We start from the raw sequence: 24,921 nt of genomic DNA, 5'->3' as shown, positions 1-24,921 counted from the left end.
CTGAGGTGCTGAGGGGCATTGGGAAAAGTTGTTCACAGGAAGGTACATCCAGGTGGGAGTGCCTGGGATTGCTGCTGGCTGCTGGATGCCTCAGGCTACTGTGTACTGCAGACGCTGGGTGCTGGAGAAGCTGCCGCACTGCAGGAGCCTAGCACTTGGGAATCCACTTATAATGCTCCAGAAGGAGTCTGTCCAAATAGTCACCAGAACCGGGAAAGAAAACCTCTTACTCCTGACATATCTCTCCAGCACTTTCTACTGACAACGCTTAACACAGTGCCAGCTAGCAAAGCAAAAATATTTACAGGGCCCAGATCTATTTTCACTGAGCAGGCACAAGGATGATTTTAGAGCTAAGAGGCAATAAATCAACAATCAATACAGTCTTCTATGAGGAACTAGATTTGCCAGTCAGGAGAGGCAAGATTACAGAATCCTAGTTAGTGCTCTGTTTCTCTCACTCAAATGTATGAGGCTGGGACAAAGAATCAGGGCTATATATTTCCAGGATGGTACTTCCTGAGGCACAGATGGAACTGCTGAACCCATGTTTTTCCCCAATGTTTCTCCACTAGATCAACAAAGGTCTCCAAATCCATGCCCCTCAACAAACCAGCTTTTATTATCTGACATGGGTAAACTCCTGTACCCTGCAGCCAGAATGTAGTTAATTTCCTTCGCAATTTGGTTGGATTCAACTAGTCACTAACAGGAAAGATTCTGGTTCTTTAGATAGTTTCCCTTGTCCTCTTTAATGGCAACGAGTTCTAATAGTTTGGGATGTTTTTTCTTTTTGTACTTCTAATGTATATAATCAGAAATAAGCAATGATTCTTTTGTTTGTTTTCCTTCCTAGAGCTAGGACTTCCAAACCATGTTGAGTTTAACATATGAGAGAGAGGTGGTGTCTACATTATACCTTTCAATTTGATAATGTCACATTAAGTATCATGTTTGATATAGATTGTGGTGGGGTTTTGAAGTCCCCAACTTTTATTATATTGGAGTCTATCTCTCCCTTTAAATATAATAATATTTGCCTTATATATCTGGGTGTCATGGCATTGGATATATGTTTAAAATTGTTATATCCTCTTGCTGAATTGATCCCTTTATCATTATATTAATATGATGGCCTTCTTTGTCTCTCTTTATTGTTTTTGACTTAAAGTCTGTTTGATCTAAGTATTACTCCTGCTGGCTTTTGGTTTCTGTTTGCATGGAATACCTTTTTCCATTCTTTTCAGTCTCTGTGTCTTAATAGATGAGTTTCTTGTAGGCAGCATATAATTGGGACATGTTTTTTTCATACATTTGGCCAGTCCATATCTTTTAAGTGGAAAGTTTAATCCATTTACATTCTAGGCTATTATTGATATGGGAGGACTTATTCCTGTCATTTTATTAATTGATTTCTGGTTGTTTTGTATATACTTTGTTCCTTTTCCCCCCTGTATTATTGTTTATCACTGTGGTTTGGTGGTTTTCTGTAGTGGTAACATTTGAGTCCTTTCTTTTCTTATTTGTATGTTGGCTTTACCAGTGGCTTTTATACTTTCATGTGTTTTCATGATGGTAGATATTAGCCTTTTTCTTCCAGGTATAGGAATTCCTTAAGCATTTCTTATAGGGCCTGTCTAGTGGTAATGAATTCCACCAGCCTTTGCTTGCCTGGGAAAGACTTTATTTCTCTTTTATTTATGAAGGATAACTTTATTGGGTATAGTATCCTTGATGGAAAGGTGTTTTTTCTTTTTTCCTTTTAGCATTGGAATATATCATCCCATTCTGTCCTGGCCTGTAAAATTTCTGCTGAAAAATCTGTTAGGTTGATGGGGGCTCCCTTATAAGTGACTAGACACTTTTCTCTTGCTGCTTGTAGAATTCTCTTTGTATTTGACTTTACATGGTTTTCCTATGATGTGCTGTGCAGAAGACCTTTTTGAATTGTATCTCTTTGGATATCTCTGAGCTTCCTGTATCTGGATATCTAAATCTCTTGCTAGACTTGGGATTTTTCCGGCTATTATTTGTTAAATAGGTTCTGAAATTCTTTCTTCTGCTTGATCTAGCCTATTTTTGAAGCTTTCAAATACATCTTTTATTTCATTCAATGAATTTTTCAGTACTAGAATTTCTGTTTGGTTCTTTTTTTATGATGCCTAGCTCTTTAGCAAATATCTCATTCATATCCTGAATTGTTTTTCTGATTTTTTTTTTTTTTGGTATTGCTTATCCATGTTCTCTTGTATCTCATTGAGCATTTTAAATATAATTTTTTAAATTCTTTTTCTGGGATTTCATAAATTTCTTTTTAACTGTTCCTGGAGAATGATTGTGTTCCTTTAGAGGTGTCACATTTACTTGCTTTTTCATGTTTCTTGTGTCCTTACATTGATATCTGCACCTCTAGTGTAACCGTTGCTTTTTCCAATTTTTTAAATTTGCTTTTGTAGGGGAAGACTTTTTACTGAAGATGTATCTTGGTGTTGGTTGGGTAGGATATTTTGGCTTTGCTTCTGGGCGCCATGTAGTAGTGTAGTTTCTGTATGACTTGTCCATAAACAGCATCAGCGGTGTCTGTTATTTTCCCAGTGGCTTAAGGTGCAGTTGTTAGAGGAAGCTGTGGTGACATTTTGCTGGGAATGAGGATGACAGGTGGGCCAGTCCTTGGGTCCAAGTGGTGGCATCAGTGAGTGAGCCAAATATGCCGATCCTTGTACCCCAGGGCAGCATATGCTGGTACTGGTGCTAGTAGATCGAGGTAGGGTGATTCCTGGGCCTCCAGAGAGCTTGCCCAGATGCCAGCAATAGCAACAGTGGGAGAGGTGGGTGGCTGGGTCCTCGGGCCCCTGGGCAGTGGGCATGGCAGTAGCAGTGGTGGGAAAACTCTCTGGCTCCCAGTCTGTACTAATGTTTGGGCCAGTTCCTGGGTTCACAGGTGGTTATGTGCAGGTGGGTGCCATATGTGGTGGTAGTGACAGGTTGGTTGGTTCCATCCTCAGGCCCCCAGGAGAAGTGCTCAGGTACCAAAGGTGGTGGATGGGGCAGAGTGGTCCTCCAGCAGTGTGTTTGGGCACTGGGAGGGCAGTTCTGGGCCGGGCAGGCGTATCCTCAGGCCCCTGAGTGGTGAGTGTGGGCACTGGGTATGCTAGACAGGGGTGGGTTTATCCCATCACTGGCAGAATGCTCGGGTAGAAGTGACAGTGGGTGCACTGTGACCCTGCTGCTGGGGAGGGCAGGATTGCTCTCAGCAGCAGCAGTAGGCAGGTGGTTGAAGAGAGCATGCCTTGGCCCCAGGTGGTGGCTGTGGGTATGGTAGTCTGTCTTTGGCATGCTTGTAAGTGTGCAATAAGCCCACTTCTGGAGGCAGGTGGGGTCACTGCCAATGCCTTGTACAACAGTCAGCAGCGGGGGTGGCTTTGGAGGTAGGATGTTAATGGGACACCAAAGATGTGGAGATACAGGGGCTATTGGGCCCCAGGGCAGGATGCAGTCTGGTGGGGGCTGAGCTCTCAAAATGATGTCTTGCCGTAGCTGCTTAGGCCTCGAGGGTGTGTGGGAACAGCGTGGGTTCCCTCTCTGAAGCAGTGCCATCATGTGGTCTCCAGGCAGCTCTCTATGGGTTCCCCTGTGGTTAGGATTGCAGGAGTCCGTGATGGGAATGTGGACCACTGGGTGGTCTCTCACTTACCCTTTCCCCATATTGGGGAGACTCTCTGGGCTCCACAGCTGATCCCAGCCCAACAAATGGCCTCACTTCCCTCTCCTTCCTTGCCTTAGGGGTTTCCCGTCACTCGTCTGTTGAATTCCGTGTTCTTAGATGATCTATTGGAAATGTGATCATCTCCTTGCTGTTTTGGTTCTTCTTTGTGGAGGAGACGAGTACCAGAAGCCTCTAGTCAGCCATCTGAAGCCTCTTCTCCAGGTTTGCAATTTTTTAAAAGGTTATTGGATGGGAGATGTGTGTATAGTGTGTGTGTGTGTTTGCCATTGTGATTGTGGTCTTCTTTTCAATTACATGCTCCAACTGGTTTTTGTTTATAATAAATTAGGTTTCTGTGAATTAATTTTACATCGTTTTATTTACTGAATCCTTAATGGTTTATGGCAGTTTTCCAGGAAGTTTTCTTGGATTGTTCAGGTCTTATCAACCTTCTCTCCCATTCTTACATGTAAAACTCTATAATGACAGTTACTATAGGGTTTTATTAGGTATTTTGTAAATAGCCCTCTTTGATTTATCCTAATATGAGTGTGCCCACACGTTGCAACTGGGACTTGACCGGTGCAAATGTTTTAAATCTCCAGTCCCCAACCCCCAGGCTGCGGACTGGTTACAGTCCATGGTCTGTTAGGGACTGGGCTGCAGGAGCCGTGCCCCACCTCCACTGCCCGCCCCCACCCCCATGGCCCTCGTCCTTGGAAAAATTGTCTTCAATGAAACTTAGGAACTGGGGGTCCACACAGCAGGAGGAGAGCAGTGGGAGAGCCAGTGAAGCTTCATCTGTATTTACAAGTGGTCACCATCACTCACATCACCACCTGAGCTCTGCCTCCCTGCCACAACCCACCCCCACTGCCGTGGAAAAATTGTCTTCCATGAAACTAGTCCCTGGTGCCAAAAAGGTTGGGGACTGCTGTTTTAAATGTATTTTGCTGAGCTCTAAGTCAAAAGAAGGGAGAGCTGTATTCTGTTCCACACACTCATACACCTACACCTATACATGCACACCCTGACACACACCCTATGGCTGGAAAATTTAGTGGCAGAGGCAGTAACAGGCTCACAGTTCTCACTGCCCACATTCTGGACAGCATGCGAGCATTAAGGAGGGTTGTTCTGAAAAAGGAACCAGCCCCTCCCCTTGGGCTGTGAGCTCCTTAGCTGCATGACAGAGAGGCACCCACCCCTCTTCTGCATGCTCATGGTCCAGTGCCCAAGCCTACTGCTCTAGCTGTGCGATGGGGCAGCACGGCCTCAGCTCTGCTCCCGTCCTTGGCTTTCACAGCTGGGAGAGCCCTGAATCCTCCCTGCACGATCAAGGGTGAGGTTTTAAGCCTTACAATTGCAGGGGTAGGATGTGGTTAGTGACCCAGTGGCCTGCACCCACATCTACTGAAGTTGATTTTCACAGCGTAAGTTTTACTTCCCTAATAGTCCATAAGAGTCACCTCCAGCTCTGAGAGACTGGCCTTTAGAGGTAGTCCTTCCCTAGCTCTCGAATTCATTTTCTTCCTCCACCATTATAAAACCCAACATGAAGACTCAAATCCATTTTATATAAAATTAAAACACTCTGGGGATAACCAATAAATGTTACTAATTGTGTTAAAACATATTTATGCAGGTCTTAGAATACAGCTACTTTACCTGCTTAACAGAAGCATGTCCTATTTCAAGTCAACTTGTTTTAAAAAATACTCTTACAATTTATAATTATGCCTGTGTGATTCAGAAGTTTCTGCAAAATAACGGAATACGGAAATAAGATGCTAAAGTTGACATAAGACTGCTAAGGCCAAACATACTACCAGCACCAAATATTCATGTTCGAATGTCTCACTGATGGACTTTAATGAGTACATGTGTGAATGTGAACTTGGTTACACATTCACAAATTTATATGAAAAATATGATGTTATAATCCCATATATTAAGTTCTATACAATATTTGAGGAATCTTACAAACCAATGGTTTAGGTAACAGCATCATTAACATTGCCTATTGCCGATTCTCAATTCTTGCTGTAGCAAATACTCTTCATTCCCACTGGAAGGCACTTTGTCTTAAGCATCCATCCGTTTGTCACCAGCTATGGCAAGTGCACAGAAGAGTGCCCAGCCTTACGATGCTTCCTATTAGATAGATGCTTTTTCCCTCAAAAGCATTATTTACGATCTGACTAAAGGAAGAAGAAAGAAGCGTAATGCTAGGCCCTGTGGAATTCAGAATGAAAAGAAAATTATTTCTCTCTCAGCAAATTAGGACATCATGAGGTAGTCATTGCAAGGCCAGGGATGCAGGATTGGAAAATAAAAAGTGCAACAACACTGAGCTTGACATGTAACATTTTTTATTTTGTGATAAAAATGCTTTCATATAAATTTCATCTTAACTACTTTTAGAATGAAACTTTGAAAAGTAAAAACAAAGTTGTACATTTTCCTTACTATGTATAGTCAGGAATATGCGGTCATTTTGTGGTTATTAGGTTTCTCATACAAACAGATATAATACCACTTTTAAGGGAAATGTACACAAGGAAGTCATCATAGTACCAATTATTAGTGGGGGGCCTCAGGGCATATAAACGTGTCCTCCCAAATAGTCATCATACATTCAATATATTGGTTAAGACCCAAATCCCCAAACCACCTGCCAACAAAATATTATACCTTTGGTTCTTTTCTATGCAAGAAACTGGAAAATTTAATAATAAGATGATATAATGGACTTGAGCATCATAGCTGACTGCTTACACTAAATTCTTTAACTCTCAGTCTTTCTTTCCCTCAAACCTCTCCCTCCTCCACCATCACATAAATCAGAAAATGATACTTAAAACGTAAGAAACAAACAAACAAAGAAACCTATCCCCAAAGACAGGCAAGAGGAGTCAAAGAAAGGAAGAATTTATAAAAATAATAATTAACCAAAAATAGGGGAGGATCTATATATGGCATAAAAATGTGTCCCATAAAAACTGAGTCTCTAATTCAGAACCCAAATGAGAAAGTGATTATCCATCTTACCTTCCCTTTTATTAGTTACTACACAATTCAAAGAATTCTTAAAATTTAAGATTGGTAAAATGTTTGAAAGGCAGTGTTGTCCTGCTCATCACTGAAGCCTGTTGTCTGTCATGACAGCTTTCACACTGCCCTCCCCCAAACCCAAAGGATCCAAATTAAAGTATCCCAAGAAAAAGAAACAAGTAAGTTAACCCTATATTGTGCTTGGGGAGGAAGGAGGGTATAAAAGATCCAAACAGCTGGTCAGAGGCTGATATTTTCAGGAAATGGGGCTGGAGCAGGAGGGCAGAGGGGGCAGATGTATTGTGGTCCAGAGAGGTCTGTGCAGATAGGTTCTCCCCAGCTGGGAATAATAAATGGGTCCAAAGGTAGAAAGCCACCATTTACAATGATAAAATGTTTGCACACTATGAAAAAGGCTGGTAGAATACTGCCACGTGAGAGAATAAAACAAAATGAACAAACTTTATCTGCTTATATTAGGGCAGAACTAGTTATTTTTGCTGGTTTAATTAGCTTGGATGGGACAGCAAAAACCATTTGTTTGACATCCCAACAGAAACCCAGGGTTTCCATAGGGGGCCTCAGAAAGATTGGTCAGATACATGGGGAGCACTGTTGTACACCTCCAGCCATAGCAGGAATGAGAACTCATTGAAACCAAAACAGAGTAGGCACTTCACCTATTAATATCTACAAAATGCCCCAGCAGAACTAGTTGCCCAGGTGTCATGAGCATCATAGCACTGGATAGAGATGACAATGTAGCCATAGGACCAATTATTAACTAACCCAGGGAGAACAGGAACAAAACTTTCTCCTATTTCTACAGTTAACTAAAATGCTTCTGCCCTTGAAAGAGAATCAAGGGCTGCCAAGACCACAAACACAGACAACAGATTCGGGGGAGGTGCAATCATAGTCTGAACATAAGGATGACAATGATGAGCAAGTCTGTAGTTGTCCATTAATCATTGAGAAGGTGACTCTAAGGAAAGGACAGCATCCCTGGTAAGTTTCTAAGTTAGTTGTCAAAGGGAATTTCATGACTGCTTCAGAGGAAAAGAAACGGTCGCAAAAAATAGCAAAGGCTGCCTCATATTCTTCCTTTCCCAACCTTCTTACAGGGCTGTCTTGGACCCCAGAAAACTAGTCCAGCTTTCCATTTCCTGCACTTGAACACAGACAATCCATGTCTTCAGTGGGGACCTACTGGTGCACCAGTAACTCAGACCACAGTGTGGAGGGAAGACTGGTGAACAAGCCTTCAATCCGAGAGAGAATCAGGAAGTACAGACTGTGATCACCAATGAAAGGAAGATGACTGTCACTGGGTCTCTTGGGCTGAGGAAAGCTCAGTCCTAAACGGCAAGGGTTATCATTTGAGACATTTTCTTCTGTGGAGATGGAAGGAAAGGCTCAATAGCTAAGACTAGTTTGATCTGCTGGATGAGTAAGTGAAACAGGCCTAGGGTTCTAAGATCTGGGAAAAACGTGTTTCAACTGGCAGTCAGTGGCATGCTTGGCAGTAAGTGGAGGGACCTGTGCGTGGGTAACTGTTCCTTGCACGTTAGCTTATCTCTTGGTTATTCCAACATTCCAACCCTTTTTCTGGTTTAAAAAAGGCGGGGTGTCATAGTAACTAGGCTACCAAGGACAAAATCTCACACTGACTAGGCCCACAAAGAGAAAAACAACTGACTCATATCCTTCCCGGCAAAGTTTATATGAAGACCTGCACTGAGACAAGAGAAATTAAGGTACAGCCTCTTGAAGGGATCTTCTACCCTAAAAATTGGTTTGAAGAAAAATATTCTGCTCCTCTTCTCTCTCCAGGAATGATATATGTAGAAGAACACAATACAATATTTTCTAAAAAAACATACTTGAAAGGTTTATGCTGAGAACCACAATCAAAGTAAACTGTGAGACACTGAGGGATGCTGGGAAAACAGGAGGGGAAAAAGGGGGCTGAAGTTGCTTAAGTTGCTTTCCAGGGCAGGAATGATTGAAAGCACAGCGGTCTTGCCCTATAATATGCTGGTAGGCCTACAATCACGGAGAGGTGCAAAAGTGAAAGCACCAAATGAAGTTGAAGGAATTTCCAAGGATGAGAAGGTAGGTCAACGCACGTAGAATTCCCGGGCACAATTCCCAATAGGACTCTAGTGTAGCATCTTCTCATGGATATGGCAGAAACCCCGAGGGCTTAAGATGTAGTCCAAGCTGCAAGAATATCTGGGCTACAACAGGCATCCATCTTATTCTCCAAATATTAAACATGGCCCAAGGCTTGTATTCATTCTGCATTTTCATGAACTTGGCTTGATGAGTAAGAGATTCGAAGGAGCCATGTCCCCCCCCCCAAAAAACCTTGCAGATACCCAGTGAAACTAATAAATTGCTTCTTTTGCATTATCTGAAAAATATGAACATCTTCTCTTGCCTGCCTCCAGAAGCTGGTTCCAGAGATTTCTTCATTTCTCTCCCGGATGACCTTCATTTGTTCCTCAGCAGCATTTACAATAGGCAGTTTTGTCCCTACACTGGAGGCAGACTCTTTCACGCATAAACCTGCATGTTGCTGTGTGGAGGCTCAGACATGTGTGTCCCAGGTCCTCGCTGACCTCCTCCAGCAACCCCAGGAGTAGGGCTGGTGGTCACATCTGACCAGTCAGAAGCAGAGTGGGGTGATGAACTTGACCACTGGTCAGGGGACTCTGGAGATGGTGTCAGGTAGGGATGCTCACCCTGGAGGTGGCCACTGTGACTGGGTGTTCGCTCGGCAGTATTTGAGGAAGCATAACTGTGCTGTGAAGGGGGTGTGGGATACTTGCCCACTGAGGCTGGGAAAGGATGATAGGCTGGGAGAATGGTCTGAGCTACTTGCTCATCCTGCTGGGGCATCATGGCAGTGGGGAACGCCACACTGGGCAAACGGGCCATTTCTGGGATCTGGTACATGGTGGGCAGGGGGCCCGCAACAGCTGGAGGACAGTTGGCCTGAGGCTGGGGGGCCCCAGCTGGTTGGGCAATACTGCCTTTGGGGATGAGCTGGAAAGTCACAATGGGAGGCAAGGGCTCCCGGGGGGCAGCCATGTGCTTCCCTTCAGGCGGCCTGCTCTGGGGAGCCATGCCAGGGTGGGTGGCCTCAGCTGGAGCCAGGACCATACCAAACATCTCATTGTACTGGGTCTCGTTCACCTCCACGCGGTTCATCCAATCCGCTGGGACTGTGACTGGATGGAGCCTACCCAAGCTCCCGGCACTTCCACTGCCTGGGGGAACAATGTGGTGGTGGGACAGCAACTGGCTCACTGAAGGAAGCACTGTGCTGGCCCCATGAGCCAGAGGCTGCATTTCATGAAGGTTAGAGAAAGACAGTGCATGCTGTGCATGGACTGGGGCAGTGGGCGCAGCAGTGGCCAGCATAGGGTTGGGTGAGGCCTGCAAGATTCCAGGGGATGTGATCATTGGAGAGGATGTGGTGTCAGAAACGTATGTGTGAGGAGACTCTAGGGAATCAACAGGGGATAACGTCACTGAGCTCTCAGAGAGCTGGACCTTCTCACTCAGAGACTTCTTTCTCCTACTACCCTTGGCATCCTTGGCCTCCTTAACAAGGTTAGGGAGGCTAGTGGGCATGGTACTCTTGGTGTTAGGCCGTCTAGGCTTCTTGCCCATTGGGGTGTGCTTCAGACTGAGGAAAGACCTGTTGGACCCACAGATGACAGGGGAGAGAGCGGAAGTCAGCACCGTGCCTGGGGGACTCGGTGTCACATTGTACTCATCCAGGAGACGCACAATGTCGTGGTGCATGCGATCCCGGGCCACGTCCCGGGGAAGACGATCCATGTGGTCTGTGATGTCTCGATTGGCAAAATGGTCTAACAGGATCTTGGCTGCTTCATAGCTCCCCTCCCGGGCAGCAAGAAACAGGGGTGTCTCTTCCTACAGAAAACGGCCGCCACAGAATACATTTTAATAATACTCTTGAGAATATAGCAGGGTTTCTCAACCTTCCTTATTATCACCCCCTTAAACATTTTTTAATTGTCTCTGCCATGAAATATCAATAGCACAGATTAGGCTGTGTATCTCCCTATGTACTGAGTGTATACCTGTGATTTATACATCAAAAGAGCTCTCCCTCAAAACCAATTTTGCCCCTTAGGGACATCTCTTCAGCTGGGAATTCATAAAATAATGCATATGCTGAGCCAGAGACTCATTTAAAAGAGTACTAAGCTTATCAAAATAAGTTTTTAATGGGAAAAGGAATTAGAAGTAAGAAAGGTATAAAGAGAAGAAATTAAAGCATGCACAGAACTGAGAAAAATAAGAGAAAGAGTCAAGGAAAGACGACATAAAACTTGTGCAAGAAAGAACTAAAATAAGGGGAAAGAGGAAGTAAATGAGAGAAGATGAATGAGAGTGGGAACATTACAAAAAACTCAGAGAAAGAAAGCCAAAGAGGAAAACTTCATGGTATCTGAGGACAGAAAAAAAAAGAACAGCAGGAAAAAAAATGAAGAAAACAAACAAGAGAAAAGGGAGCAAGCGTGAACAGAAGAGAGAACTGGAGAAAAGGCAACGTCGGACACAGAAAAGGCAGGCAAGGTTGCAGGCCTTATCTCCAGGCCAGACTGGTGCAAGCCAAGCACTGAGTGGGCAGAGGCTCAATCCTGACACTCCCCTGGATAAGCCCAACATCCTCCATCAAGCTCTCCCAGTTCCTGCCCAACCTGCTTCCATCTTTGCTGTATGTACCACAAGAGAAGCTATAAGAGAAAGGCAGGGGCCTCGTAACTGGGGCACTGCTACGAGCCTTCTCAAGCTCAGGGCCCACACACTGTACCTTGTTGTCCTGCATGTCTCGGTTGGCCCCATTTTTCAACAGCAAAAGAGTTGCCTCCACATTATTGACAGCAGCTGCCCAGTGAAGAGCAGATTTTCCTGCAGGGCAAAAACATTTTTATAAGCAGACATATCCTACTCTTAATATAAAGCACCGTGATGTGTATGATTAGTACAAGGAAACCTTGAACTCTCCAGAGATCAGCAGAAAGCCAATTCTCTGTGGGGGCCTATAGGAAAAAGTAGTATCTTCCATTCCTCTGTTTTAGAAATACTTCAGTACAGGCTGCACAGCCTTCAGAAGACCTGTAGGTGGAAGGATCACTTGTATGAGGTATCCATGTCCTCCACATGGCAGATGAAGGCAATAATCTATTTATTTATTTATTACATGCCAGAATGTATATTTAGGATATCCCACAACTCTCTCAGTGAAGTCAGCTCTTATAAATCCTCTTATCAAGAGTGGTATGCCTAGGAAACTACACAGCAAACCTTTCATGGACCTGCTTTAAGATCCAAAAACTCTCACTAAAAAAATACCTTCTCATCTTTTTACTAATTTTTTGTTTTTCTTAAAAGGCAGAGTCCTGCCATGTTGCTTTCCCAGGCTGGACTGGAACTGGTAGGCTCAAGAGATCCTCCCGTCTCAGCCTCCCAAGTAGCTGGGAATATAGGTGTGCACCCCCACGCCTGCCTGGCTTCTGTTCTCATCTTAATTAGGGACCTCCCACAAGTCAGTTCTCTGGGCTCAACATGAACGAATGAATGCATAAATGAAAGAATGAGTGAATCGCCAATGGATCCAGATCTGAGACAGTTCTTTAAGGATCATTTTCCTCCTCAGAGGTATGCTCTGCAGGTAAGAGGCCAAACCCCTGCTTCTCGTCCCTACCATGGTCATCCACTGCGTTCACGTCTGCCTGGCAGTTGATCAGTTCTGCCACCATTCCTTCCACGGCCAGGCGGGCAGCCAGGATAAGGGGTGTAGTGCCATCGTTCATCCTGGCATCTAGATCGGTTACTCGGTTGCGGATCAGAATCTAGATAAGGAGAAAGTACAGAAAAAAGAGTCACTTGGATGAAGGAAAATAATGAAACTCAGAGAGGAAACAAGGGCAACAGAGCAAAGGCTACACTGTAAGTTCCTGGAGGGCAGGGAAAGTCTTGTTATCTTTGTGCCCAAGATTCTATCATGGCCAATCAACAACTATTTGTTGAATGAATAAATAAACCAACAAATGGGTGCTCAAGGCAAAATGGCCCACGTAAAGTGATGAGTCTTTTATTTTCTAAGAAAAGAAGAGGGATGTGGGATCACAACTTCAGTCACAGTGTACAGTCTAAGGTCGTTCAGAATGCTTCCAATTTCCTCATAACGATAAAATAAAAGGGCATCAGGGAGTATGCTATGACCTCATGTCAAGAAAACTACCATGTAACACAGCTGGTATATATCCATGTGATCCCACTGCTGGGTATATATCCAAAGGAGGAGAATTCAGTATATCGAAAAGATAATCTGCACTCCTATGTTTACAGAACTATTCACAATAGCCAAGATTTGAATCAACCTAAGTGTTCATCAATGGATGAATGGAAGAAATTGTACATGTACACAGTGGAATATTATGCAGTCACAAAAAGAATGAAATCCTGCCATTTGCAACAACATGAATGCAACCGGAGAACATTACATTAAGTGAAATAAGCCAAGCACAGAAAGACAAATCTCACATGTTCTCACTCGTATGTTGGAGCTAAATATTAAAAACAACTGGTCTCATGGAGTCAGAGAGTAGAATGATGGTTACCGGAGTCTGGGAAGGGTAGCAGGGATGGGGGATAAAGTAGGGATGGTTAATGGGTGTAAAAATATAGTTAGTTAGATAGAATGAACAATATTTGATAGCACAACAAAGTGACTATAATCAACAATAAGTTAGGGTATACTTTAAAATAACTAGAAGAGTGGAATTGAAATGTTCCTAACACAAAGAAATGATAAATGCTTAAGGTGGTAGATGCCCTAATTATCTTGATTTGATTAATTCACACTGTATGCCTGCATCAGAACATCACATGCACCCTATAAAGATATAAAACTATTATGTACCATACTTTTTAATTATTTTTAATTATTAATTAAAAATAAAAGATGTAAAAAAAAAAAAGAAAATTGCCAATGAGCAGCTAGAAGCCCACATAGTCAGGCGAATCTACAGAGAGTAACTGTATGATACTAGTGAAAGGTTTTAGAACAGGTATCATTCTCATCTGATACATGCATTTGGGAAGCATCTTGGCAAACCAAAATATCACTGACAATTACCAGAAAACTGGTGTTATCTGCTGTTGTCTCTAACACAATGACTGTATATACCTAGGTCAGTTTGCCTGCCTCCCTTTTCCTGCTTTCCCTTCTAGGAAGCATGACTCTTAACACCTGCCCTAATCTCTCAAATAATTTAATACTTCGATGAGATATTAGTGCCTTAAAAAGATAAAACATCATAAAGCCATAGGGAATTCTTATTATTCAAACCAACTCTTCTCATGTTCTTTACCTGGAAGACACCTTGGGCATCAGCTGCCACTGCAGCATGTAGAGGGCAGCGGCCCATGTTGTCCTGAGCATTGGCATCCGCGCCTGCATCCAGGAGACGCTTGGCAGCATCGGCCCTTGAGTAGCGGGCTGCAAGGTGCAGAGCCATCTCACCAGTCCGATCTGTCTGGGCCTGGAGGCTGGCACCCTGGTAGACCAAGTCTGTGATGATGTTGGCAGAGGAGTCCTCTGCATCTTCATCTTCATCACTCATATCTGAGCTGCCTCCTCGGAGAGAAGCCAACATCAACGGCGTGCACCCATCTGTAGGAAAGGAAAATTCCAAAAGGTATTCAAGGAGGAAAAGGAGTTAACCCTATTGTTGGAATGGTTCCATTTGAGTAAAATTATTCTCAGGGGCAAAAAATTCCTGTACTTCTTGTGGTAACTGGCAATTAATTTTATATCTGCCACTCGCTATTCCTCTGATAATGTCATTTCTGTAAAGAGTAATGAGAAAGTATGAATTTTTTGAAGCTGGGGGCTCTTCTCTAAGTTAAGCTTTTCTGTTCAAGTGCTATGTTCTTTTAAATTGGACATTTAAAAATATCTAATATTAATAGAACTATATGTATAAGGTATCAATTTTCTATCCTCTGCTTTGGGGTATTACTTTTCTATCTACTAAAATCTAACCCATTTAATCAGCCTGTTTAGTCTCAACACACTGCATATGAAGCAATGTGAAATCCTCCCCTTTCCTCTAAGTTCATAATTTATGCATGTCCGTATTCTTTAAGCATTCATTTCCTCAAGTTGATTTAGAGTCTGTGAAAATGGGAAGAGACATATGGTCAGGTGGGGCAAACACAGGACAGCAATGCAGAAACAAGGGCAAGCACAGCCTAATGAAGAGGGGACAGTGTCTGGCGCTGACCTGGGCCCCGGACGTTCACATCCAGCACATCCACCTCCTGCTCTGCCTGAGGAGGAGTTAGGGCCAATGACGGTGTCCTCCGGATGTCTGCAGCTTCCAGGTGCTGCTGTGTCCATGGGCGTCGATCAATGGGGTCATCTTCTTCTGAGAGCAAGGCCTCGTCTTCAGCCTGAAAGGGGAAAACAATGCTCCCTTCTCAATCTGACCTCCTCCAGAAACTGCTGATGAGGAGTTGGTTACAGTCTCCTACCTCCTTTCCTCATCTCCCATCCAATTTTCTCTCTCTTCCTATTCTGACTATCCACTTCGGCTTCCCACTGCTTTGCTGATGTGGTTCCTGCTTGCCGCTCCTGCATCATCTGGACAATTCTCCCCACCTCTCCATCCCAAACTCTAGGCTTTAGCGTTAAAATGCTACTTCTAGATCCCCAAAGCACCATATTCTTGCTTCTGAGCCTTTGCCCATGTTGTTCCCTCTGCCGGCAATGGTCTCCTCCAATTCTCAGTAGACTAACTTCTACCTACCCTCCAAACAGAAATTAGATTTTACTACTTTTTGTTGGTCCTAGAAAGCACACTCTGCTTACCTTTACTTAACTGACCATGTCACACTACATGGCAGTTTCTACCACCAGACTGCAAGTTTCTCAAGAAGAGGGAATATGCCTCTTCAAGGCTGCCTCCCTGTACTTGACACAGTACCCAGCACGGAGCAAGCACTCAGAAAAGATTATTGAATGATAATAATTACGATAATCTAAAAGCAACTAGCCTTTACTGAATACTCAGTATGTGATAGGAAATAAGTAAGGTACATTACACCAATTGCTATATTTCATCCTCATAACTCACAGAGCAAAGAGTTATTATTATCCCATTTTACAAGTAAGGATAATCAAATACAAAGTGGTTAAATAACTTCTCAGCTACTAAGCAGCAGAGTTTTGGACCTGAATCTAGTTCTAACTGTAACTAAAGCAATGTTCTTAACCATCTTGCTCTACCGGCTCCCAGCCATGGTTAGCTACGGACAGACGGTCTCCTTCTTCACCTCGGCCTCAGCCCAATCTACCAGTTGCTTCTATATGGCCTCAGTTTTGAGGGCTCAGGATGTGGAGCCTCCAGTGTCAGTGGTCACTGGCTCTCTCTCACTGTTTAAGGAGAAGTGCCCATTAGAAGATAAGGGAGCGATCTAGCCATGAAGGAATTCCCATTTGCACACACCAGTTGGCTTGACTACTGTCATATGACACTAGTGGAAGAAGCCATGTTTGTTTTAATATTTTTAAAGATTCCTTCTTGAAAAACGTATATCGGAAACTCAAGGTCATCAATGACCTGAAGATTCCTGCTGTTCATGAGAATCTGGGATGGCTAGTCGGGGCAACATATAATGACCTTTTCCTCCCATTCAGGATACTCTAGAACTAAAGGACAGAAATTTGAAATGCAACCAGATAATGGCTAACAACGGTGGTTCTACCACGGCCAGCTTACCTTGACTTTCTTTGGTTGGGGCCCTTCATCATCAACCCAATGTTCGCTCGTTCCAGAACCAATCAGGTTAGCCTCTGAAACTTGCACTGAGAGATTTCTGATGTGATTGATTATAAAGGGGAAAAACAAGAGCAGAGCTGATGTCATAAACTAATACAAATATAATGATTTTCTCAACACTTTTTCTACCATGACCCCCTCCCATGGCTATACCAACTTTTAAGGGCCTTGGCCCAGAGAGGATAAGCTGTATTTTATGTGACATTTCCTGAGCTTTCATCCTTTCCCTTCCCACTGAGCAAGAGCTTACAACTAAAGTGTGCCTCAACACAGAAGCTGAGCACCACTGTAATAATATGTACGGAACAGATGAACCCAGACTCAGACTGTGACTGAGGTCTCGTAGTCACTCACAAGGCATTAAGAATCACCGTCAGCATGATCCAATGTCCAGAGCTTAGAATTTGAAATGACTCAATGAAATATACTGTTCTATGCATCCCTACTTATTCCTGTGCACAGTGGCTTGTTGGCAGTGCCTCTTACTTCAGTCCCACAGCATCCTGTCCCACTGGCTCACGACGCTTGTGGTTGCTCGCATCTCGGCGAAGCGTGAAACCTTCAGGCAGCCAGAGAGAGCCATGCTTACGCTTTCGTTTTGCCATGATTACCCCCAGCAGAATAATAAACAGGATGATGACAACAGCAACAGCAAGTAGATAGAGGAGCTGAGTGCGTTTTGGAGTCAAGGATTCACCTGAAAGTCAGGAGAGACGGGGAAAGTGCTGAATAAAATATCAACCTCTTAGTATCATTTAGAGGGCAACTCTGACCTCACCAGCCCTGAGAAAGAGAGAGCTGCATGTTGAAAAGCATAACCCAATGCTGACTTTCCCGACCCTTCCCCTCCACACCAGTGTCACTCACTGACGACAGACACAAGAGGGTACGACAGGGTCCCCTGGATGGCGTGAGAAGCCAGCAGAGCTGCAGCAGCATCCGTGTTCTTGAAGCACTGGTCTGAGTCTTGAACACACTGGCGGTTGTCAATTTCCAGAAAGACCTTAGAGCTGTGGGATGCCAAGGGAAGAGGAGGAAGGGAAATGGGGGAAACAGAAGGGTGCAGGTCCAGCAGGTGAGTCCCAAAGGGTGACGTGGCCTTCCCTCCCCACCTTCAGCATCACGCTTCCCCACGTTGGGACACTGCCTTCAGAAAGGTCACAGACATCAGGATGCTGTCCCTTCAGGTGCTAAACACTAATTCTCATGTCGTAGATATTTCCCCTTCCTTCATCTGGCTGATCTAAGCCTTCTCATGGAGGCAACACTTGACAAAGCAAAAAGAGTGGTAAGGTTGGTATCTTTCCTTCTGAAGGTTTTGGGGGTCTTCTTCCACCCTTTCCTGTCTACTCAGTGGTACTCAGTGCTATCTAAAAATACACCCCTGCACATTTTTGGCCCTTATACTCCTTTGTCTCTGCATCTGTATCTCACCTAGCTGGAGGGCTGAAAGTTTGGGGATATACCAACAAATACTGGAGTGTGAATCGTAGAGCAACTGAAGATTATTATCCCTTGTCAAAGAGACTTATAATTAAAGGCCTGACAATAAGGCAAGGATTAATATGAAAGGGGAGTCACGAATAAAGGAATCTAAAGCAACTCTGTCAAAAGAGGGGGCTGGAGCAGTGGGCAGCACACTCCAGCTCACCTTTCAGGGCCCCAAGATCAAGGCAAGTCTTCACCCTGAAACAGAAGTACTGGGATAATGGGCTTGTCTTAAGTGGTGGGCCATTCCATTTGCCTGAGGTTTGCATTTTTGTAGGTTGAGTTACGGCTTCCACTGTGTATCAAAATGCTAAGCTTTATAAAATTAACCTTTAAGAAGTTCAGAAACCAAAAACCTTACCCAGCCACCTCCTGTTCTTGTTCACCAGGAAGGGACCTGCGTGTCATCCTCTGCTTCTTCATGGCAGCTGACTTCTCACCATAATATGGATACACCATGAGTTCTCCCTGGGAATCCCGTTTGATGCGCAGGTTGGTGTGGAGCAGGGTGCCCAGTGCCCGCAAGAAGCTGCGAGCATCCTGGAGCAGTTGTTCAGGTGGCATCAGCACCACAATAACCAGGGTACCCTCCGCCAGGTTCTCAGGCCGGTCAGCAGCACAGTCCAGCCCATCCCAGCCACACTCCTCACTATTGCATCCCTGGTCACAGTGGTTGTCTTTGAAGTGGTCCGCACAGTATTTGTCATACCTAGGTAGGGGGAAGCAAAGGAGGGAGAGAACAGGGAAAGGGGCTCAGACTAGACTGGAGCTCTGTTTGGTTTTTCATTTGGAACTACCGTGGATGGTCCTACCCAACTTCTGCGGCCCATATCAGGACCCAAATGCCCTGTGAAGCTTTCTTTGAATTTCCTATCCCTGACGTCATAGAGTCTACATAGTCTATGCCTCTCATCACTGTTGACCGCTCCCTGAATGAGGAACACTGTGCTCACTGTGCTGGGGCTTAGGGACTCCAAGGCAGGTCACAATCTTCAGTTTTTTAAACAAAGCTGCGTATCTGAAACAAAAGTCAACCTGGTTCACGCTTCCCTACTTTGTATCCGCTGCCCCTGATAGGGTAACAATGGCCTGTAGGAAGTGAAAGGCTCCTCCAGAAACTGGATAAATAGCCCTGAACCAACAAGAGTTGCTATACAGAGAACTATATCAATTTGGCCTCTTTCCCTTTCAGGACTGAATCCCAACTACAGAAGGTAAGGAGGAGAGGTATGTCCATATAGGATACCAGCTGTAACTTGCACAGCCTCTTTCAACTATTGGAAAAAGGAATTAGAACCCCCAAACTAAATAATGCACAAACCATTTCATCTATACCCTCCTCTCCTCCTGCCTCCACCTCCCACCCCTTGATATATTTACACCATTTGGAACAATTTGCCTTGACAGCTCAGAAAAAAGATTAGGAGTCAGGAATACTATATGTGCTTTTGGCAAGTTCTTTAACCTCCTGGGCCTTAGTTCCCTCACCTATGAAAGGTCACTAACAATACCTATGCCTCAGAAGGTTGTTAAGAAGTAAGTGGGCTACATCAGATGGAATGATTAACAAGAAAGTTACCATGTAAACCATAAAGCATCCTATAATTGCAATAATAAAGACCAGAATGGTTGAGAGGCCTAATCTAGCTCATGTTTCTTGATAAATCTAGCTGGGGAAAACCAGTCTTAGGGAACGGAATGGGGTAAAGAGAGAGAGATACAGACCTGTCCATCCATCCTGCAGGCAGGTTATGTGAGAGGCTGCCTGAGAGTGGGTAACACCACTTCCAAAAGTTATTTCCCTTGGGTCACGAGAGCAGCAGGTGAGAAGGCAGAGATAGGCAGATAGAGGGGGTGATTATGCAATGAGCATTTCCAGCCCTCTGTCAGCAAGGGAGAACACAGGGTAGCGTGTGATGGGACAAGGCTGGCACCATCTGAAAAGCAGAGGCAGCTTGGGCTGAAGCATTGGAGTGGTTAGAAGCAAGAACCAGAAACCAAGGTGTGTTAGTGACAGTTCCCCTCAGCTTCTGGAGGACCTGGATCCCTTACTTGCATGTCTTGCTGTTCCCCTGGCATTCAAAGTTGTCAAACAGGCACTCGGCTGTGTTACACAGCTCATCACATTGGTTGTTGATATAATCCCAGCAGGGAAGGGGGGAGGAGCAGTTGGCCCAGGGGTCCTCCATAGTGAGGGAACAGTCACCCCCATCCCACTGGCAGGCGTGGCTGTTGCAGGCCTCATCACAGACGCCATCCCGGGCTTTGTCGGCACAATACTGACTCAGACAGGTGGCCGGAGGGGTGCTGGTGGGGGCCATGTAGAGTTCACAGCGGCTGCCCCAGAATGGCGGCGGGCACTGGCAAGAGTAATAAGGAGGCTGGCGCTGAGGGTAGCAGCTGCCCCCGTGCTGGCAGGGGCCACTGGCACAGCCTGATTCACAGTCCCGGGGGTCGGGGCAGAAGCAGCGGGGTCCTGAGGCGGTGTGCACACACTGCTCCCCTCGCCTGCACTTCACGTGTCCACAGCTGCTCTGGCACCTTGCCCCAGAGAAGCCCTGTGGAAATCAGAGAAGAAATGAGGATGGCAGGCAGACTCTTGAGGGTATATCCCATTTTCCCTCCCAATCCCCTCTCTTTCAACCACTAGGGAGATAAAGACTAGGGGCACTTGGCTAAGATCCCTCCATTGAGCCTCCTGGACCAAGTTCAAGGAAAGAACTCTTCAAGTCAACCTACAGGTCAGGGCTGAAGGTTCCATGGGATGAATGTAGAGTTCTCTCACTTGAAGAGCTCACTTCTAGAAATTAAGTCCACAGGTCATGGTGGGATAAAAGTCAGGCGATCAGGTGACACTGTATCTCTCTCTCTCTCTCTCTATATATATATACACACACACACACACACATATGTATGTATGTATGTATATGTATGTGTGTGTATGTGTGTGTGTCTGTGTGTGTATGTATCTTCTCCAATCATTAAATCACTCATATAATGTATTTTGGGGGAAAAGTCATATTGAGAGTTTTGGGCTTCTAGATAATCCACATCTCACTTCATTTTTGTACTTCCTGTTCAGTCTAAGCCAAGGTTACTAGACAGGTTTCCTTTTGGTATCTCCCCCACACAGGGATCTCTGTTTTAGGGAGGTTTCTGCGTCTGGCAGTTGCAAAAAAGTTTATAGCAAACAGCTAAAATTAAGCTTCTTTCTATTAAGGGGCAACTTGCTCCCAAATGGTCTTGCTAAACAATGTAAGCAGACAGTGTTTCCACCAACTCTAGTCCAACCTGGGCAGTGAGACTGCCCTCCAGCATGGCACCAACGAGCCAGAGATATCAGTCCTAGGTCCAAGGGGACATTACACTACTTCCTGTAGTTTTCCCTTGGTGCTGCTGAAGGTTGACAGTCACAGGTTAGGAAGCTCATTGTTTCTTAAGAGTATCTAAACAGCTTTAAATGGGAAAACCCAAGCACTTTCTTCTGAAAGAGCTTAAAATCAAGAAACCTCTCCATCACAGAGCCTGATAAAACCAGGTTTAATTTCAGCTCTGTCACAGGTTGTATGGAAGGGAGAAGGCCACTTAAAACTGCAACAGGGCACTTACCGGGGGACAGCGACAAATGAAACCATCAGGCATGTTGCTGGCCACAGCACAAGTTCCTCCATTCAGGCAAGGCATCTGGGGACACACATCCACGAAGGTTTCACAGTGACGGCCTCAGAAGATAAAAAGGGGCTTTAAAAGGCGGAAGTAGTAATGGCAAGCTACTGAACAAAACCCTGCTGAGTGGGAACCAGCCACGCATGGCACAAAAGGTGTGAAGTTCAGGTTCTGAGCCTACAAGAATCTGAGTAGACAAAGAAAACACTCACTGGATCTCAACAAAAACTGTCCATTCCTGACTCAGACCAGTGCTCTCCTCTGTTATGCCTACACAATATGAATATGTGGTAAACATCTCCTAACCAACTCACACAGCAGGATGGATGTAAAATGTGACTCAAATCCCATCCAAAAAAAAAAAAAAGGTAAATCATACCTCACCTTATTGAAGTCACTTTAGCTTTTGTAAGTTGAGGTAAATAGTTGATAAATTGCTGTAGACAGATTGTCCATACTCTTTCTGTCCCACATTGCCTTAATAGGTACGATGTTTATAATGGAATATTTCTCTTTTGACATTAATGCATCCAGGCAGCTTCCATATTGCACAATCCACCCCCCAGCCCATTCTTTATAAAATTCCAAGATTCTTAAAGGTAGCATATCTTAAAAATTGGAAGGAAAAAAGGCTAGAGATGGGTTCGGGATGTAGCAGAGTTCAGTTTGTCAAATTATTAAGAGACTACCTCAGCCTATTATCTGACTCCCAAGGAACTTGATCATACCCTCAGTATAAAAAATACAACTACACCATCAAATTGGTATTAACTGACTTAACTGACCAAGACTTAAGTACACATATATCAGTAACATTCATCGGTGTCGGGCAGGTGGGGGGGGAGGAAGGGATGGGTATATTCACACCTAATGGGTGCAGTGTGCACTGTCTGGGGGATGGACACGCTTGAAGCTCTGACTTAGGTGGGGCAAAGGCAATATATGTAACCTAAACATTTGGACACCCCTAATATGTTGAAATAAAAATAAAAAAATTAAAAAAAAATACAGCTACAAACCCCAGAAAATGCAAGATAGATTTCAAATCTGACTATCTCATGATCTTGCCACATCTAGATACAAGAAACTATATTAGTCCCCAAAAGTCACCATGCTGCTCTTCTCCGGAAGTGACTAATAAGTGCCTGTGTTAAACCCTCTATCCCAAGGCAGGGCTTGGTCATCTTTATGTCCTATGATGAAAAGAAAGAAGCTTAAGAAAGACTAGCAAGGAGCCGGGGCAAGCCTTAGCTGGGGAGGGTGTATTTGTGACTACCGGAGCTTTCCTATCCATATCTCATTAACTGATTTTTGGTTAAACACACCCCAATTTGGACCTGTTCCCTTTGAGTATCCTAACAGGTCCTAAGTTTCTCTGGGTTCCAGGGGTGGAAAGATTCTAGTGGCAGGAACTACCCAGTAACTCATTACATGTCGAAGGACGCAGGGTGAGGAAACCAGAGTTAGACGTAAGGTTCCTGAAAACAAAATGTTATTTTGCTCAGATGAAAAGGGTTCTGTGGTTGGGTGACGGTGATGGCAGAAAAACAACGTGAATGCACTAAATGCCACTGAACTGTACACTTAAAAGTGGTTAAGATGGTAAATTTTAGGTTTTGTGTATTTTACCACAATAAAAAAAATGCTATTTTGCTCCACTATTCCCAACATACAATTTTTTTATATTCCTGCTATATCGTGATTAATCAATGCATAACAAAGAGTCCCTCAGAAAAAAATAAAGGTAGAGATTGATTACAACATCCATGGCACACAGACCTAGGAAAAAAACTGGGCCCTTAATTAAGCTGGTCTTGTTTTTTGTATACAAGAAAAGCTTCATTTGGGTCTGGGAAAAGTCATAGGACCTGCACTTCTCACTAAAATGCTCCTCCAGAGCAGAGTGGCCAGGAGGCTGCAGAGGCTCTCACCGGTGAAGGTGCTGCGGCAGACACACAGGTAGTCATTGGTGAGCTGTATGCAGTCCAGGCTGCCCTCAGAGCTGCAGGGGCTGGAGAGGCACTCGTTGATATCCCCTTCGCACCGCTCCCCAGCAAAGCCAGGCAGGCAGTGACAACTGTAGCCCCCAATCCTATCCACACACTGACCACCATTAAGGCAATGGGGGCCCCCAGCACAGTCGTCAATGTTCTCTTCACAAAGGAGGCCTGGGGAAAAGAGAAGAGATACAAAATTATGAAAATCCTTTGAACGCTGCTTCCCAGCAAGGGAAAACCACCCTTGTTGGCACTTTCACAATCAATCAGACGACACTCCTCAAACTGAAGTGTAACCGTTTAGGTTGGGCAGAGCAAAGCACATCCTCAATCCATGGCAGCTGCCATCCTCTGGTGAGCAGTATGAGCCAAGGAAAGACCAGGTTAGGGCTCCACATGTACTCTCCCACACAATCCACTGAAGTAGTACCCTAGGCTGTAGGTATTAATACTATTATTTGTCCTATTGCAAAGACAAGGAAGCTGGAGCTCAAGAGAGACTCAGTAATTTTTCATTAATTCATTCATTTTAATTCAAAATATAAAAACAGTTCAAAAAAGAACATAACTTAGTAAACACAGTTACACACCATATAATGATGTTTTGGTCAACGACAGACTGCATATCCTACAGTGGTCCTATAAGATTACAATGAAGCTGAAAAATTCCTATCACCTAATGACATCATAGCATTGTAATGTTGTAGCTCAATTACTTTATTTATAAATTTAGTGCAGTCTAAATGTACAGTGTTTATAAAGTCTATAGTACAGTAATGTCCTAGGCCTCCACATTCATTCACCACTCACCCACTGACTCACCCAAAGCAACCTCCAGTCCTGAAAACTCCCTTCATGGTAAATGCCCTTTACAGGTGTACCATTTTTTATCTTTCATATTGTATTTTTATTGTGCCTTTTACATTTTCTAGTGTATCTCTTCTTAAATATATTTAGATACATAAGTACCATTGTGTTGCAATTGCCTATTGTATTCAGTACAGTAATATCCTGTACAGGTTTGTAGCCTAGGAACAGTAGGCTACACCATATAGCCTAGGTATGCAGTAAGCTATATACTATCTAGGTTTGTGTTAATGCACTCTATGATGCTTAC

At 44.3% G+C, this 24,921-nt stretch overlaps 1 protein-coding gene across 1 annotated transcript in view; it reads right to left on the bottom strand.

The window, feature by feature from the left end:
* Window positions 1-6,056: 6,056 nt before the first annotated feature.
* Window positions 6,057-24,921, bottom strand: part of NOTCH2 (notch 2) — a 169,483-nt gene continuing 150,618 nt past the window's right edge. Inside the window, exons 23-34 of the mRNA XM_012643460.1 lie at window positions 23,739-23,975; window positions 21,751-21,863; window positions 20,194-20,699; window positions 18,503-18,850; window positions 17,521-17,663; window positions 17,140-17,350; window positions 16,594-16,690; window positions 15,097-15,265; window positions 14,182-14,483; window positions 12,510-12,657; window positions 11,616-11,713; window positions 6,057-10,708 (exon numbers count right to left, since the gene is read on the bottom strand). Coding sequence (XP_012498914.1) covers window positions 9,320-10,708; window positions 11,616-11,713; window positions 12,510-12,657; window positions 14,182-14,483; window positions 15,097-15,265; window positions 16,594-16,690; window positions 17,140-17,350; window positions 17,521-17,663; window positions 18,503-18,850; window positions 20,194-20,699; window positions 21,751-21,863; window positions 23,739-23,975 — 3,761 coding nt within the window. The 3' untranslated portion in view covers window positions 6,057-9,319. The remainder of the gene's footprint in view (window positions 10,709-11,615; window positions 11,714-12,509; window positions 12,658-14,181; window positions 14,484-15,096; window positions 15,266-16,593; window positions 16,691-17,139; window positions 17,351-17,520; window positions 17,664-18,502; window positions 18,851-20,193; window positions 20,700-21,750; window positions 21,864-23,738; window positions 23,976-24,921) is intronic.

The sequence above is a fragment of the Propithecus coquereli genome, unplaced genomic scaffold (assembly GCF_000956105.1).
Source record: "Propithecus coquereli isolate 6110/MARCELLA unplaced genomic scaffold, Pcoq_1.0 Scaffold197, whole genome shotgun sequence".
In the NCBI taxonomy this organism is placed as follows: domain Eukaryota; kingdom Metazoa; phylum Chordata; class Mammalia; order Primates; family Indriidae; genus Propithecus; species Propithecus coquereli.
The sequence above is the reverse complement of the archived record's forward strand: the minus strand, read 5'-3'. Positions and strand labels throughout refer to the sequence as shown.